Source organism: Hypanus sabinus, chromosome 4 (genome assembly GCF_030144855.1).
Source record: "Hypanus sabinus isolate sHypSab1 chromosome 4, sHypSab1.hap1, whole genome shotgun sequence".
NCBI lineage: Eukaryota > Metazoa > Chordata > Chondrichthyes > Myliobatiformes > Dasyatidae > Hypanus > Hypanus sabinus.
In genome coordinates this window covers 146,452,887-146,470,015 of record NC_082709.1, presented here as the reverse complement: position 1 = coordinate 146,470,015, position 17,129 = coordinate 146,452,887, and the positions used below count along the sequence as shown (strand labels likewise).

At 41.5% G+C, this 17,129-nt stretch overlaps 1 protein-coding gene across 1 annotated transcript in view; it reads right to left on the bottom strand.

Annotated features, from left to right (window-relative positions):
- Positions 1-210: 210 nt before the first annotated feature.
- The window catches only part of gpr161a (G protein-coupled receptor 161a), a 29,189-nt gene continuing 12,270 nt past the window's right edge, over positions 211-17,129 (bottom strand). The window contains exons 3-6 of the mRNA XM_059968299.1: positions 14,773-15,497; positions 6,967-7,071; positions 5,953-6,072; positions 211-1,477 (exon numbers count right to left, since the gene is read on the bottom strand). Coding sequence (XP_059824282.1) covers positions 1,197-1,477; positions 5,953-6,072; positions 6,967-7,071; positions 14,773-15,497 — 1,231 coding nt within the window. The 3' untranslated portion in view covers positions 211-1,196. The remainder of the gene's footprint in view (positions 1,478-5,952; positions 6,073-6,966; positions 7,072-14,772; positions 15,498-17,129) is intronic.

Below are 17,129 nucleotides of genomic sequence, written 5' to 3'. Positions count from 1 at the left end.
TCCTATCTAATAATATTGTCCAGGATCTCTAATGCTCATTACGTAGCAAATAAAACTATATTTATACTTAACTAGACTCCAGCTATTCTTGATACTCTCCAGCAGCCAAATATGCAACTCCACCTTTCTTCAGATGCTCTCAGTGCACCTGACACCAAGTACAAGCATAGTAAGATACTAAAATAAGTTAAAGCTATTGGAAGATGTGTTAACTTGTTCAGGTTTATTTTAATATAAAACATGGCAATGGCAATTTGTCATTTGTTTTAACTTACAAATCTTAATTACATTTTAGTTTGATATACGCGATTCAGACACCAGTTGTCCAAATTTAAAAAAAAATTAACAAGCACATGGCTTAGAGATGTGAACAATTGACAGTGAGTAATTGCTATATAGTACAAGCACACCTACTATCATTGGAAGGCAGAACTATAATGCTCAGCAATGTGTAGTTTTGGCTTTTCCAATCTGATCTTACACATTTCCACAGGCATAGGTATTGATTTTTTTTAAATATAACAAAACCTTTTAAAGGGAAATCAAACAGTACCTCTAGTTCATACATTTCATACACATCTCAAAACAGGCCTTAAAAAAATGCACAACCCACATGTTAACTAAAACCAACCATTAAGCTGAAACTCACAGAGAAACTGCTCTTGCACATACGAAAGAACTAATAATTGACACAGTCTCCGCATTCTTTCTTTGCCCCTTTCCAGCACCCCAAACACCTTCACCATAATTTTTGTTTGGAACATAGACTGAGGCTCAAGACATTGAATTACATAATTTTTAATGAACTTACCTTCATGAAAAACCTGCTGCTGAAGCCAGCCAACTAAACTTCATCTGCATTATAGCAGGCATTGACACTGCTAGCAACTGTCACTACTAAAATGAAAAATATTTATTTTCTAGAATTAGTACAACTGCACAAACTTAAAGGAAAGGAGCATTTCATTCTGTATGTAACCACCAAATTGTTAGCACTAACTAGAAGATGGGTGCTAACTTTGGCTTCCCCAATTTTTTATATCTTTCAGCTGTTTGAATTTTTTGCCTATAATTTTATACATCAATATTTGAATAATTGTACAACAAATGAAGGCATATTAACAGGATATTTTAAGCCTCAGCCAAGTAACATACCAGAAATAAACGCACTGCCTTCCCTACATTGTACGTTTGCTTTAGTCCTCCAGAGCATTCTCTTCCTCTGTGCCGTCATTTACAATTCCTTCATCTATACTCTCCAGCCTCAATCTCTGATCTGCAGAGATTTTGTTTCCTTTGCTGGTACCTCCAGGTACAGTTTTAATAACTGTAAACAGATCACCAGGCAAACAACTTTCCCCAAATAGGCTCATTTTGGCATCCATTTCAATAGCTTTGGCCAAACTGGCGGCAAAATGGTCCAGGGTTTTGTGAACATCAGCTTTGATTTGCAGGACTGAAGAATGGTCAACCTCCTCTGTGAAAGGAACAAAATAAGATTTTAAATTTTTAACTGAAGTGCAAGCTACAATTTTTTTAAACTTATAATTTTCCCCTCCCCAGCTGAAGGCCTTTCTGCAATATTATTCCAATATATTGTGTCCTTCACCACCTCAGACTTACCCAGTGTAGAAAATGGACTAACCACTGGAAGAAAGTACATTGTAAATGCTCTCCATAGCTCATGAAATCTAAACAGGGCCTGATGAATGCTAAAATAGGCAGAGATACAGGTTCTATAGGTTTGCAGCAAGAAGGGACTATAAATTTTTAAGGAGTTGGATTTCTCCAAATCCCTCCAGGACTCTGACCATCCTGGGCTATGCCAGCATAGCATGAACTATGCCAAAAATAGCAAACACAGGAAATTCTGCAGAAGCTAGAGATCCAAAGCAACACAAACAAAATGCTGGAGAAACTCAGCAAGTTAGGCAGCATCTATGGAAATGAAGTTAACGTTTCAGGCTGAGACCCTTCTTCAGGATTGGAAAGGAAACAGAAAGATACCAGATTAAAAAGGTGGGAGGGTAAGGAGGATAGCTAGAAGGTGATAGGTGAAGCCAGGTGGATGGGAAAGGTAAAAGACTGGAGAGGAATGAATCTGCTAAGACAGCAGAGTGGACCATAGGAGAAAGGAAAGGAGGAAGAGCACCAGGGGAGAAGAGGTAGGAAGCCAGAGAGGGCAAGAGTAGAAGTAGGAAGGGGAGGGAAAAATAACCTTTACCAGAAGGAGAAATCGACATTCACAATATCAACTTGGAGGCTACCCAGACAGAATATAAGGTGTTGCTCCTCAGACAGAATATAAGGGTGACCTCATCGTGGCACAAGAGGAGACCTTGGACCAACATGTGAACAGGAATGGGAATCAGAATTAAAATGCTGGGCCACCAGGTTCTGTATTGGTGGACAGAGCAGAGGTGCGCAGGAAAACAGTCAATTTACGACCAGTACCACTAATTAGGTGACACTGGATACAACTGTTTCAATGCAGGTGAGGGAAGAGTCGAATGGTTTGGTGTAGCACTTTGCTACTTGCAGGGTTAAGTGCTGGGAGGGACAAACGGATAAGGGAATCACAGAGGGAGTTTTGGGGGTTGAGGATGGAGGTAAAGATGAGTTTAGTGGTAGAATCCCTTTGGAGATGGTGGAAGTTGCAGAGAATGATGTGTTGGATGTGAAGGCTCATGGGATTGTAGATAAGGACAAGAGGAACTCTATCCCTGTTAATGCGGTGAGAAGATGGGGTGAGCGCAGATGTTTGGGGAATGGAGGACATGCAGGTGAGGGCAGCATCGATGGTGGAGGAAGGGAAACACTGTTCTTTGAAGGATGGCATCTCTGGTGTCCTGGAAAGTCACAGGAACAGATGTAGCAGAGACGATGGAACTGAGAAAAGGGAATAGCACTTTTACAGGAGACAAGGTGTGAAGAGATATAGTCAAAATAGCCATAAGAATTAGTTAAAAAAATAGGCTGATCAGCACTACATATAATTGCACCTGGACAAGAGCAAGAAAGGATAATTACCCCACAAATTCCATGAAAATATGTCAGAGAAAAATTCTCATCAAACTTAATGGAAGCAAAGAGTGAAGAAAATAATAACGCCAACATGCAAAAAAAAAATCCCCTAACTTATTTTCCCAGAGTCCAGAAACTGCACGCAGTTTAGTGCTATGAGAGGAGAAACCATATAATTATTAATCCACCAGCCAAACACATGATGCCAGGATATAATTACGAATAAGTACAGTCATGAATGGATTGAATATTGATTTTTTTTTCATTTGATCAGAGAGAGCAAACACACATTTGTAATGGGGAGGAATGTCTGATAAATCAGTTGGGTTTTTGTTTTAATGAAGACGTTGCTAAAGTCCCTCTTAAGAGGCAAATGGCTAAAATTAAAATTCATGGATATTAACCCGACTACAAATTTGCCATGTGGCAGAAGATAGAGAATTGTGGAAAGGGAAAATATTCAGATTAGTAGGATGTGATTATTCCTAGAGCCAGAATTATTTAGTCAACACATCTATCAACAGGTTCCTTAAGTTTGTCAAAGCTGGGGAGTGGAGCAGGATAAGTTCCCACTACCCATTAGATGCTCTTAACTTTGTGCATCTCAAATAACCTCTGACAGGAGACTAAGCCTGGCAGAACCATCTCTACTGACAGGAGAAGGGACAAAGGCAGGTTACTGGTGCCTTTAAAACTAGTTGTTTCAGGCAGAGGGGGTTCATCAGTCATGGTTAGCAGCTAAGAGCAGGAAAACTCTGACCTCAGATCTCCACTGTCTTGTGGCTATACCCACTCTTGGGGAAGGCTTTGGGAGTAAATTACGAGGAAAAGTCTGGACCTGGAGTCCCTAAGGAAGTCCTATGTTCAGTGCTGACTGGCAATTCCTACGATGCCGCTGGTGCCAAACTGTGTTGGTCTCTGGTGCTCCTTTGGATTAATCATTGCGTGGAGAGCGGAGCCTGCTACATGGACAACAGTTTGCTCTCTATATTGTACTGCCCTGGCTTGTATAAACACAGAAAACTAGGATGCATCATCCATGGTCAATCCTGACCATCAGAGAACCTTACATATAACATGACATATATGCTTCCGATACGGCCTCCTCTACATTGGTGAACTGGGGGACCACGTCATTGAGCACCTCTGCACCATCTGCCGAAAACGGAACTTCGCAGTGGCCAGACATTTTAATTCCGAATCCTATTCCAATGTGTCGGTCTATGGTCTCGTCTTGTACTAAGATGAGGCCACCCTCAGGGTGGAGGAGGAGCACTATATATTCTGTCTGGGTACCCTCCAACTTGATGGCATGAATATTGATTTTTCCTTCTGGCAAATAAATCTACTCCCACCTTCCTCCTCTGTTGTTTTACTTCTTCTTACCTGCCTGTTACTTCCCCCGGGGTCCACTCTCCTCTCCTATCAGATTCCCTCCCCTCCAGCCCCACCTGGATTCACCTATCACCCTCTAGATAGCACCTTTCCCCTCCCCCCACCCCCACCTTTTACTTCTGGCATCTTCCCCCTTCTTTCTCAGTCCAGTCCAGTAAGAGGCTCTCATTCCGAAAAGTTTATTCATTTCCATAGATGCTGCCTGACCTGCCGAGTTCTTCCACCACTTTGTGTGAGTTGACATGAATATATTAAGTTTGTTTTCTTCAGCATAGTGGAGTCTAGGAGGGTTACCTAATAGAGGGACTTAGAAAGAGGTTGGTGGTGAGAAACATTTAGGTGTCTAAAACTGAATGGCATGGGTTTAAAGTAAGAGGTCAGATCATCTGAGGAAGAACTTCTTCATCCAGAGGTTGCTAGGATCTGGAACGTTGCTTGGGTTGCTACTCATACATTAAAGAAATGTGCCAATGAGCATTACAATTGCCAAGATAGAGAAGGCTATGGAGCAGGTACTTGCAATTGGGAGAAGTATAGGTAGACATGGACATCGTGGGCTAAAGGACCAGTTCCTATGTTGCTTGACTCTGAAACGAAAGCAGTACTCAACAGAATCCCAGAGATAATAGGACAACATTTTCAAGGTACAATGAAGAAATTATGGCATAGATAGAAACTAATTGTCAGTATGGGAGTTGAGGACAAGACAATGTTGTCTATGAGCTAAACAGGACTTTTCATAAGTGATGGAAAATAATGAAATATATATGAAAGGGCAAATAATGCAAGGTCAATTGTTAATATAGTTAATCAATCATGCACATAAAATTAAGAAGAAAATAGTAGTTACATGGAACTAGTACACAGGTCAGCCACGGGCTCAGTCAACGGCACAAGAGGCTTGTAGATTAATCGGTCTATTTCTATTCCTAGTTTCCAAAATATTGGAACCAATATAGACTGGGTATGGTACATATCCATACTCTGCCCTTCACGTGGCAATTTTTTAATGAGCTCTCCTGTAAACTGTACCACTTTACTGGTACCACTTGCTTGGCATGCAAGGGTCCAAACCAGCCATCTTGGCTTCACTGGTTCAAACTTTCTCTTCAGAAAACTTACTAATAGCTAAAGCAGAGAATTGGCCACCGTTGAAAATCAATCAGCCAGCTTCCTGGCTCATAATGAAATCCAGAACACTACTAACAGAAACTGCTCCTACCAAGCTACAGCTACACTGTTTACCAGCAGTATAAGCAAAGAACCATTACAGGACTTGGTGATGGCAGGTTAGACGGTTTCAGCTGTTTAAAATCTACAGTGCTTCTACCTTATTAAAGCCCCTAACCTTAAACACTGGTGACTGCTTTAAGTCCATTGGGAAATAATGCACATTTGATCCATAGCAGACATAAATTATGTATTTCTTAATTGCCTGAGATGGACACTCGCACGTTATTATGGATTTTGCACAAGTGATTAAATGAGTCACTAAAGGAAGAAGCTCAGAAAAGAAACTACTTCTATAAATACCTTGTGACTCTGGAAGTTCACCAATTGTCACAGAACTCCGTCTTCTGTTTGGATAGTTGTTGTGGCATGAATAATGAGTTCCATCTGAACTAAAATCTTCTAAAAGCATGACATCAGTGCCTAAAATATGGGTTGTGAAAAGATATGATTAGGTCTGTTATGTCACTACACAACATGAGAACACAGCTTTCTGTAAATTATGTATTAGAATAAATCTAAAGCATGCACAATAAATCACAGTTCCTTACAAATACGTATTCCACACCTTTTGAGAAGAACTGACTAGCTGTGGAAGGACTGCCTGCCTGGATTGCTTGTGGCACTATTGTATTCTTCAGCTGGAACTGAAGTAGGCCCTACATTTAGAATAGAATTAAATGACTACACTTCTGAAAATGTAACACTCTTTAAGTGCTGCGCTGAACTGCCCAAGTGGATTAAAATCCTTTGGTTCTAAACAACGGTTATGACTATTATTATATAGATTATACTTCAAACCATTAACGTGGGCCCCTTATTAATCTGAGCGCTCCAGGAACTGGGATGACATGGCATTAGATTAGACCAAGCCTTGAAAGTGAAAACATGACATATTAACCCACTTAAAAGGCTACTGGGATTCTATGATCACTATCTTTGTCTCAGGAAATTACAGGCCAAGGAACTGAATAAGGAACAAATTGCCTGTTTCAAATTCAAGCTACTTCGGAATCAAATCAATCTTTAATTTACATGCCCCAACACATTACAGAAACTTGAGTGTGATACTGCATGCTCCTGGAGTATTTCCTTACATATCTTCCAGGCAGTACATGCAGAAATTCTTAATTACAAATCTTACAATGTAAGCAAAATCACATTCTGAGAACAATTCTGTCTAACAGAGAAGTCTGATTAGAAACCTTATGATTTTACTAGATGCAATGGTACACTTAAAAATGTTCTGGGAGATTATAGAAAACATGTAATGTGCATGTTAAGCGATCTTCACCTTAACATATTAGGAACAATTACCTGAATCCTGAGAGAAGCTAAATCCGGTGTCGCCAGTACTACTGCTATGACCCAATGATTGTCCACCAGCCATCAGGGCTGTGAGATGGGGGGACAGTCCCAAATCTGTCCAAGAACAAATGGAACAAACACATTTATTCCTTCCATTTTCATACAAGATTTTAAAATCAAGACTTTTATATATGCACGCAATCCATTTTATAATCCACCCTACAGCTATTGATCTCCTTATTTATTCAGTAATTCATTGTAGAATTTGAAATTAACAGCAGCAATGGTGCGAAGCTGTAGAGACCAGGATCCTAACCGCACACCATCGCCACTGTACGTTACCAAGACAGACAACTAGCATCATTCTTCCTCCACAGAATCCAATATTCCTTCCACTTGCAACTTTATTCCAAATCAGAATTCCTCTAGTTATTACTTACTGACTTAGTTTATTTCTGTTAACACATTAAACAGAGTTTATAATTCAATTTTACTGTTGTTAGAGTGGCAGATTCATGCCTCCCACACATGGACTACCCAAATAACTGAAGCAATAAATATTATTGGTCATCAGCTGTTATGGAGCCAAGATGACAGTTAATGCTTAAATGTTATTGCACCAAAAACTGGGAAATAAATTGGCCAACGTTCTGTTGATCACTATCCAGTGACTCCTGGATACTGAAAGTTCACTCAATGGCCAGTGCACTTACTGCACCACATATGAATCATTTTTCTTGATAAAGATCAACAGGTTACAACACTATATTGCAGAAATTGGGAGGTGGAAGCAGAGGAATTGCTAAACAGATATCGATAATCTTACAATTTATTTAAATTATATAATTCTTTGCAGTCCTAGTCAACTATTATTAAAATAAACCCACTGCACCTACCATTTCACTATCATATCAAAAGGAATGAAACCTGGCCCCTCAACACCAGCTCCATAGCAAAGAAAGCCCAGCAGCGTCTCTACTTTCTGCGAAGGCTGAGGAAAGTCCATCTCCCACCCCCTAACCTCACCACATTCTACAGGGGTTGTACTGAGAGCATCCTGAGCAGCTGCATCACTGCCTGGTTTGGAAATTGCACCGTCTCGGATCGCAAGACCCTGCAGCGGATAGTGAGGTCAGCTGAGAAGATCATCGGGGTCTCTCTTCCCGCCATTACAGACATTTACACTACACGCTGCATCCGCAAAGCAAACAGCATTATGAAGGACCCCACGCACCCCTCATACAAACTCTTCTCCCTCCTGCCATCTGGGAAAAGGCACCGGAGCACTCGGGCTCTCACGACCAGAGTATGTAACAGTTTCTTCCCCCAAGCTATCAGACTCCTCAATACCCAGAGTCTAGACTGACACCGACTTACTGCCCTCTACTGTACCTATTGTCTTGTTTATTATTTATTGTAATGCCTGCACTGTTTGTGCACTTTATGCAGTCCTGGGTAGGTCTGTAGTCTAGTGTAGTTTTTTTTTTCTGTGTTGTTTTCACGTAGTTCAGTGTGGTTTTTCTACTGTGTCATGTAGCACCATGGTCCCGAAAAATGTTGTCTCATTTTTACTGTGTACTGTACCAGGAGTTATGGTCAAAATGACAATAAAAAATAACTTCACTTGACTTGAAATTACATTATGAAAATCCTGAGCGACACACACAAAATGCTGGAGCAGCAAACACGAGGAAATCTGCAGATGCTGGAAATTGCTGGAGGAACTCAGCAGGTCAGGCAACATTTATATGGAAATGAATAAACAGTTCTGGCCCAAGACCCTTCTTCAAGAATGGAAAGGAAGGGGAAGGACACTAAAATGAAAAGTCGGGGTGAGGAGAAAGAGAACTAGCTAGTAGATGCTAGGTGAAGCTTGGATAGTGGGAAAGGTAAAGGGCTAGAGAAGAAGGAAGTTGTTAGGAGAGAAGAGTGGACTATGGGAGAAAGGGGGCACCGGGGAAGTGATAGGCAGGTGAGAAAATGAGGCAAAAGGCCAGAGTGGAGAATAGAAGATAAGGAAAGGGGGAGAAAAGAAATTACTGGAAGGAGAGATTGCTGTTCATTCCATCAGTTGGAGGCTATCCAGACAGAATATAAGATGCTGCTCCTCCACCCTGAGAGTGGCCTCATCGTGACAAAAAGGAAGGCCATGGACCGACATGTTGGAACAAGAATGGGGATAAGAATTAAAATGTTTGGCCACCGGGAAATCCCACTTTTGGCAGATGGAGCAGAGGTGTTCGACAAAGTGGTTGCCTAATTTATGCTGAGTCTCACCAATGTAGAAGAGGCCACATCGGGAGCACTAGATACAATAGAGGACCTAACAGATTTACAGGTGAAGTGCTGCCTCACCTGGTAGGACTGTTTGGAACCCGGAATGGAGGTGAGGAGGAGGTGAATGGGCAAATGTAGCATTTCTGCTGCTCTCCATGAGGGAGATTAGTGGGGAGGGGTGAATGGACAAGGGAATCACTAAGGGAGCAATCTCTGTGGAGAGTGGGGGAGGATGGGGAGGCAAAAAGGTGTTTGGTTGTAGGATCCCATTGAAGAAGGCTAGAGTTCCAGAGAACAATGTGTTGGATACAGAGGCTCATGGGTGGTAGGTGAGGACAAGAGGAACTCCATCACTGTTAAAGCAGCAGGAAGATGGGGTGAGCACAGATCTCGAAGAAATGGGGGAGATGCGAGTGAGGGCTCAATGGTAGAGGAAGAAAAACCCTGATCTTTGAAGGTGGACACCGCTAATGTCCTGGAAGGGAAAGCCTCATCCCGGGAACAGATGCATTTTACAGAAGGCAGGGTGGGAAGAGATATTGTCAAGATAGCTGTGGGAATTAGCAGGTTTATAAAAGAGTTTTTCTCCAGGGACCGGGAAAGTAGAGGGAGGACCGAGTGAATTTAAGAGCAGTTGGAGGCGAAGATGATGAAATTTACGAGCTCAGCTTGAGTGCATGAAGCAGCACCAATGCAGTTATCAATGTAGTGCAGGAGAAATTGGGGAGCTTTACCAGGAAAGACATGGAAGATAGACTGTTACCATAGTCAACGAGCAGGCAAGCATAGATGGGGTCCATGGCTACCCCATGAGTTTGGAGAAAACAGGAGGGGCTGAAAGAGAAATTGTTGAGGGTGAGGACCAGTTCTGCCAGACGGAGGAGGGTGGTGGAGGGGAACTGGTCGGTTCTTTCATTGAGAAAGAAGTGGAAATCTTTAAGGCTTTCGTAATGGGGTATAGAAGTGTAGAGGGATTGCACATCCATGGTGAGGATAATGCAATCAGGGCCAGGGAATTGAAAGTTACAGTTTGTATTCAGCATGTGAGGTGACGTGGATGTATGTGGGAAGGACTGAACCAAGAGGGATGAAAATCCTACTAAAATAAGGCAGAGCAAAACATCCATCACCACTTGCAGGTTTCCCTAAAGACCTACTCCTTCAGCAATTAGCTTATCCAAAACTCTACTGCCTGTGTTCTAACTTGTAGCAGATCCCTTACTCAGATATTAATAGCTTTCAATTATGCCATGGTTAACTTTCAAAATAGACATTATTTTCAAATCCCTCTCCATTATTGTAAGCTCTCCTGGCACTGAGGTAATCTCTCTCCTGCAATTATGCCAGAGAAATATTTTCTTAAATGATAGTTCTGAAGAATTCCAGTTGTTTTACTATAGTAAATGTAAAAGTGTTGCTGCTCATTTAAAAAGGCGGGAGAGGTTGTCTGAAATGTTGATCAATTGGAGAGCATGACTGGAATTACGGAATACGTACTGTGCCTCAATATTCTATTTTTGGATATTATTTATTTTCATTTTATAGGAAGGGCAACAAGTTCCATTCATTCACACTTGAAAGCTTCAACTTTCAAATTTTTTTTATTTCATGTTTTTAGTACTTTTCCCTAAATGTACTTTTGTTCCCAAATGCAACCATAAAGTGGAATTAAAATATACAATTTTAATCTATTTTTTCCTCAGTCTTTTGGTTTTCCCCTCCCTAAGAAACTGAACTGAATCAGCTACATAAATATTATGGCTGCAAGCTCAGATCAAAGGCTCGGCGTCCTGCTGCAAATGACTCACATTCTAACGTCCCTAGACTTTTCAGTGCATGTTAGTAAGTGCTTAATAGGACAGTTATTATATTTCAAGGAAAATAACTGAAAAACACCTCATATTAAAATAGTTATTGGTTCACAAAGTGGCATATTGGGCCACACTATGACTGGGATATGCATTTAGCTTAGTTTAATAAGGAGGGGCTTGATTAAAGTTATCTTGTTTGTGGGACTGCAGAACTCTTCTAGATTTAAAATCAGTTTTACCCAGGAGGTAGCTCTCTGTACTACAAAATATATAATTGTATCTAAACATCCAATCAATGGCTATCCTATGGAAACAGTGTAATTTATATTTATAGTTATGTTTAATAATGTGATGAAGACACAGGAGACTGCAGATGCTGTTATATGGAACAACATACAAGATGCTGGAGGAACTCAGCAGATTGGGCCGTATCTAATGAAGGGAAATGGGCAGCTGGTTTCAGGTCAAGACTCAGCTGAAATGAAAGACAGGGAGAAGGTAGCCAATACAAAAAGGTAGATGGAAAGGTAGGATGAGAGCTGGCAAGTGGTAGGTGGATCCAAGTGAGGAAGGGGAAGTGGGAGGTAATAGTGGAGGTGACACAGGGAATCTGATAGGTGGGCAAGGATAAACATGGAATGGAGGGAGGGAACAGTGGGGGATCCCATTGGGAGTAAAGTGTGGGTAATGGGCAGATGGATTGGGTGGTGGGGGCTGGGATGAATGTGGGAAGAACTGGATAGATCATCACTAACTCACCAGTCACATTCCCCAGTTAATTGTAGGAATGACACCTATCCCTACACCTACACTTGCAGTGGTTGTAACACATATACATTTCACCTCACTATCATCCAGGGCCCTAAACAGCCCTCCCAGATGAGGCCAACAATCACATGTAAACCTCTAGCCTTTGCTTTTTGTGCCCAGTGCTCCCGATTCCTCTCCCCTACATCGTTGAGACCATGCACAAACTGAGAGACCACTTTGCCAAGCGCCAGCGCTGTATGCCACAACCATCTGACAGTTACTTTAATTCTCTTCCCCATTCCCATACCGACACATCTATCCTTGGCCTCCTCCCCTGCCAGGGTGAGGCTAAACAGAGGAGCCGGACTTCATTGTTCACCTGGGTAGTCTGCAACCCAACAGTGTGACCAGGGAACACTCCACCTTCTGATAAGCTTTTCCTACCTCTGTCCCTTTCCTCTCTCCTCCCAGTTTTCTCCTACACTCACATCAGCAACCACCCCCCAACTCCATAACTTTGTCTCCTCCTCCACTACTGCTCCATCTGCACATTACTCACACACTCCTCCCATCTGGTTCCCCCACTCTTCCCCTCTGCCTTCCCAATATCCCTCTCACAATTCCACATTCCACCTTCTTCTCCTGTCAGATTCCATAATCTTCAGCACTTTGTCACCTCGACCTATCACCCTCCATCCCCCGTCTCTATTGCTATGCCCAGTCTCTCCCTCACTTGCCTCTATCAGACCTCTCCTGGATCTGCCTGTCGCTAGTCAGGTCTTGCTTCCCTCCTTCCCTCCACCTTTTCACACCTGATATCTCCCTTTTAGCTTTCAGTCCAGTTGAAGGGGCTTGACCCAAAACATCAACTGTCCACCTCTCCCCCTAGATGCTGCCTGATCCAATGAGATTCCTCACACACTTTGTGGATTGACTTAATATAGATATTTGATTACAACTAATCATATTAGCTAAGGCACATTTGGGGCAAAGCAAGAAACAAATTATTCCATTCTCCAGTGTGAAAAACCCAAACCTAGTTTGCCTAACAACAGCAGCAAATGCTCACCAGACTCTGTTTATTGGCATGGATAATGTTCAAAGGAGAATTTAAATGCAACTTTAAAAGAAAAGAATCCAGATTAGAACAGAGGCTGACAATGTAAAAACAAACTTGGTTCAAAATGAAGGGTACAGGAATTAAATGAGATTCTGGACAAAATGCTAGAGGAACTCTGCAAGTCAGACATGATCAATGGAGTTTCGGGCCAGGACCCTTCACCGGGACTGGAAAGGAAGGGGTCAAAACCAGAGGGAGGGGAAGCAGTACAAGCTGGTAGGTGATAGGTGAAACCAGGTAAAGGAGGAGAAATGAGAGGAATCTATTATCATGGGAAAGGACAGTGGACCATGGAAGAAAGTGAAGGAGGAGGTGATGGGCAGGTGAGGAGATGAAGAGGAGTAAGAAGGGAACCAGAATGGGGAATGCCAAAAGAGAAAGTGGAGATGGGGAGTAATTACCAAAGGCTAGAGAAATCAATGGCATTGCACTCCAGTCGAAAGAGCAACACCTTATATTCTGTCTGGGTAGCCTCTAATCTGATGGTATGAATGTTGATTCTTCTAACTTCCAGTAATTTTAACGTCATCATTAAAGTCCTGTTAATTCTTCAGCTAATGCCATGCTAATTTTTGCTTGTTTTGAACAGCTGAGTAACGTGCACCCTCACATTTCACCAAGTCCCTCCACACCATCAATGCATGCCGCCTGCACACCAGGAGCATCATCTGTTCCCAGATATACAGTTCTCTTTTCTGTTTTCAGGTATAAATCCCTTCTCCAGTGCCCACCCGTCCCATGCAAAATAGATTAGAATAAGGAGCAAACAGAAAGCATTTATCAATTCACTGACTCACTAAAGCTGTGCTTTGAGACTAATACATTCAGTGTAGCGCAGCCTGATTCATGGTGTTTACAGCAGGACATCTGCTACCAGAACAGGTAAAACACAAGACGTTTTGCTGAGAATAAACAGCCACTCATTATGGCACACATACTGCTTAACTTTCCAAAGGCTGGAAGTAGAAAAACACTGGATCCACCTTTGTAAAGTATATGGATGAATACAAATAGAAAATAAACAAAATTTCATTCACTATCTCCTATACGTTAATTTTATTTTTGTTTTAAAAGGCTTCTGTAACTCCCAGATGGATTAACACGAGGGTCCATATTCTGAAGCAATGACCTTCATGAACTCTGCATTATTTTACCAAGTGATGCAGCTGAAATATGCCCCAGGAACTGACTGCAAAGCTATTCTATCAAAGCCTTGTTTTAGTATCACAGCATCGGCAGCCTGCAGGAAACTCAAAATCATACACATCACCGAACAGACATTGCTTTACAGCAACCCTCGCTTGTACCACCTCAGAGTATTAGTAGTTGCCTATCTCATTACCCTTTAATCCTTTCCAAACGACATTAACGCTCCTCTTCTCTAAATTTGGATATCACAACATACTGCAGCAGAATGTCTCTGTAATAATTTCCTTTCGAAGCATCCTATGCTGAAACCTTTAATTTAAAAGGAATCTAATAAACTGGAGCAGCAATAACTCCAAGAAGATCTACATGATTAAAATGACAACATGCTTTCAAGGAAGTACATCTTATATAAAATCAAGGTAAGCAAGTGTCTGGCCAATTTCAATTGAAGAAAATCTACATAATAGAAAAGAACCTTAACCAAAAGGTAAACATTTTCTAGGAAATAATATCTTATTTACAAAAGAGGTACAGTACATGACATATTACACTCCTCAAATATGTGACAGGCCCATTTAATTTTCAGCATAAATGTCCAAAAAGGTATCATTTAACACAACAAATGTGAGCAAGCAAAAGGTGATAACAATATTTTCATAAGGCAGTCATCAGAGAAAATGCTTTCCCCACTCGCTTTTCCTAGGTTACCTGTGATGCGACTCGAGATGCTGAATAACCTGGAAGTCCTCTGACGTTGAACAAATGAATCCCTGTAGTATCTGTCACCAAAGCACATCCCTAGCAGCTCTTTGCGTACCGTTTTATTCCACAGGCCATAGATAAGGGGATGACATATAGCACTAGTAAAAGACAGCCACGTTACCAGTGTCTCCAGTCCTGGAGAAACAGTCCCTTTACCATAAAGTGCCTCAGTGCTAATCACTATCATGTAAGGTCCCCATGTGACAACAAAAGCTCCAATCACAATCACAATAGTTGTTAGTGCTTTGCATTGATTGGCTGAATAAACAATGTTATTGCTGGTGTTCTTTCTGCTTCCTGATGAAGAGGTAGAGGAGTTTGAATTTTTTCTTCCATCCTTATTGGATTCTTCTTGAACAACAATAATAGTTCCACAGTGAATCTTCCGTGCTTTGAGCCTGGCCACACGAAATATAAATCCATAGCAAATGACCATGGCTAAAAATGGCAACAGTCCGCACCATATCTCCCAAAAGACAGTGTAACTTATTCCTTTGTACCACGTAGCTGTACAGATCCACTTGAATTGGTCAAACTCAAACGCCGACCAGCCAAAAAGAGGAGGAAGACATCCAATTAGAGAGTGCAGCCAAACGTATACAATTACAACAACCGCACGGTTTCCAGTTATTTTCATTGGATACACCATTGGGTAAACAACAGCATAGTACCTGCAGAAATCAAAAACATCTCAGCCACATAGTACAACTCACATTTCAATACTATCTTCTTCATTACCTGCATAAAAAGTTTTGTCAATGCAATACATCTAACCTCATTCTAAAACATTTTAAAAGTCAAGGTTAATAAAACAGCAAGTAATGAAAGTAACTGTTCACTTTTTTAACAGAGTGAATATTTAATTTTATACAGTTTATTTTATTCAATAAACATGAATGCAGTAGACTAGAATCAGATCTTTACATTACTTATGGACAACTGTATTTAAAATTGTAGTGAAGATGGAGTAAAACTAATAGAGATGTCCAAGTAATGAGGGAAGATTTTGTAGCATTTTATGGGAAATTAAATGTGAATGTGGCGACCCATTTCCTGGCACATCCGAACCGGCTCACAATTAGATAGCCTACGGGGGTTTGCGAGCACAGAGCTTTGGAGCCTCTGCGCCACGGGGGGCAGGTTGAGGGAGGCTTAAAAGTGAGGCTGAGGATTTCGAATAAAGTTTTTTCCTTCGACTGCAGTTACCGACTCCGTGTCGTAATTTTAGCGCTGCATGTAGCACACCGCTACATGAATAAAAAATACAACCCTTGGTTTAAATGCATCAAAGTGCATTATCACATAGTATACCGTGTGTGAAAGAAGGCCAGCTCTCTTCAGGCCACAGGTAGCTGAAGCAATAAAAGTATTGCCCAAAGACCTGAAGCAGGAGAAAGGCAGTAACTAACCTGTCCTTGCCTAAGGCTCATAGGGACTGATGAGACCATTAACGTGTTTGCTTTGCCATTCAACCATGTTGCCTTCTTTAGCACTGCGCAGCAAAGTTCTCATTTAGCAGAGAGGACACCACTGCCCACCACCACCCTGCCAAAGGGATCATTAGCCACCCCTGGATTATGAGTGCCCAGTCTGTGGACATCCCACACACTCAAATGAGCACCCCAAAAAAAATTCAAATGAGCAAGCCTTGGAAAAAATTGGTTTAAAATTGCCTACAGTACAGGCTGCCATTTTACCACAGGAGTTCACATAAATTGGAAATTGATAAGCCGTTGCTTCTATTGATAAGTAACTATATTCTATTAAACAATGTAACCTGAGACACTCTAATTCTGTAGCATTTTAACTAGGCAGTGGAAAACAGTCAATAAATATTCATGTTAATTAAAACTCATCCTCATATTATCCCAGAGTGATTTTGTGCAATTTCCAAATTACAGATAAAACTGACTAATCGAGGTCTGTAACAAGGGAACTGGTTTCTAACCCAGCGGTGGCCTGTACTGCATTCATATGCTTGGAGGCCAAGTCACCTTAACTCATTCACTGAAGCAGAGATTATGAGCCTAATATTGAATACCTACAAGACAATTGTCTTCTATCAATTTGTCCAGCTGTAAAACACCGCCATCCAACATTAAAGATCTGCCACAGATCCTGGAAAATCTGATCAGCTTCCCATATTTGAGGAACCACTTCTTGTCAAGGCATTGATGATGAAAGTGGCCAGCACGCTCAATGCACCAGCAGAAGAGCTTTGGCTAACTAAGAACAAGGGTGACTGAAGATCACCATCACATACCTGGCTCAAAACTCATGAGAATCTTCCTCAAGGCACTGTT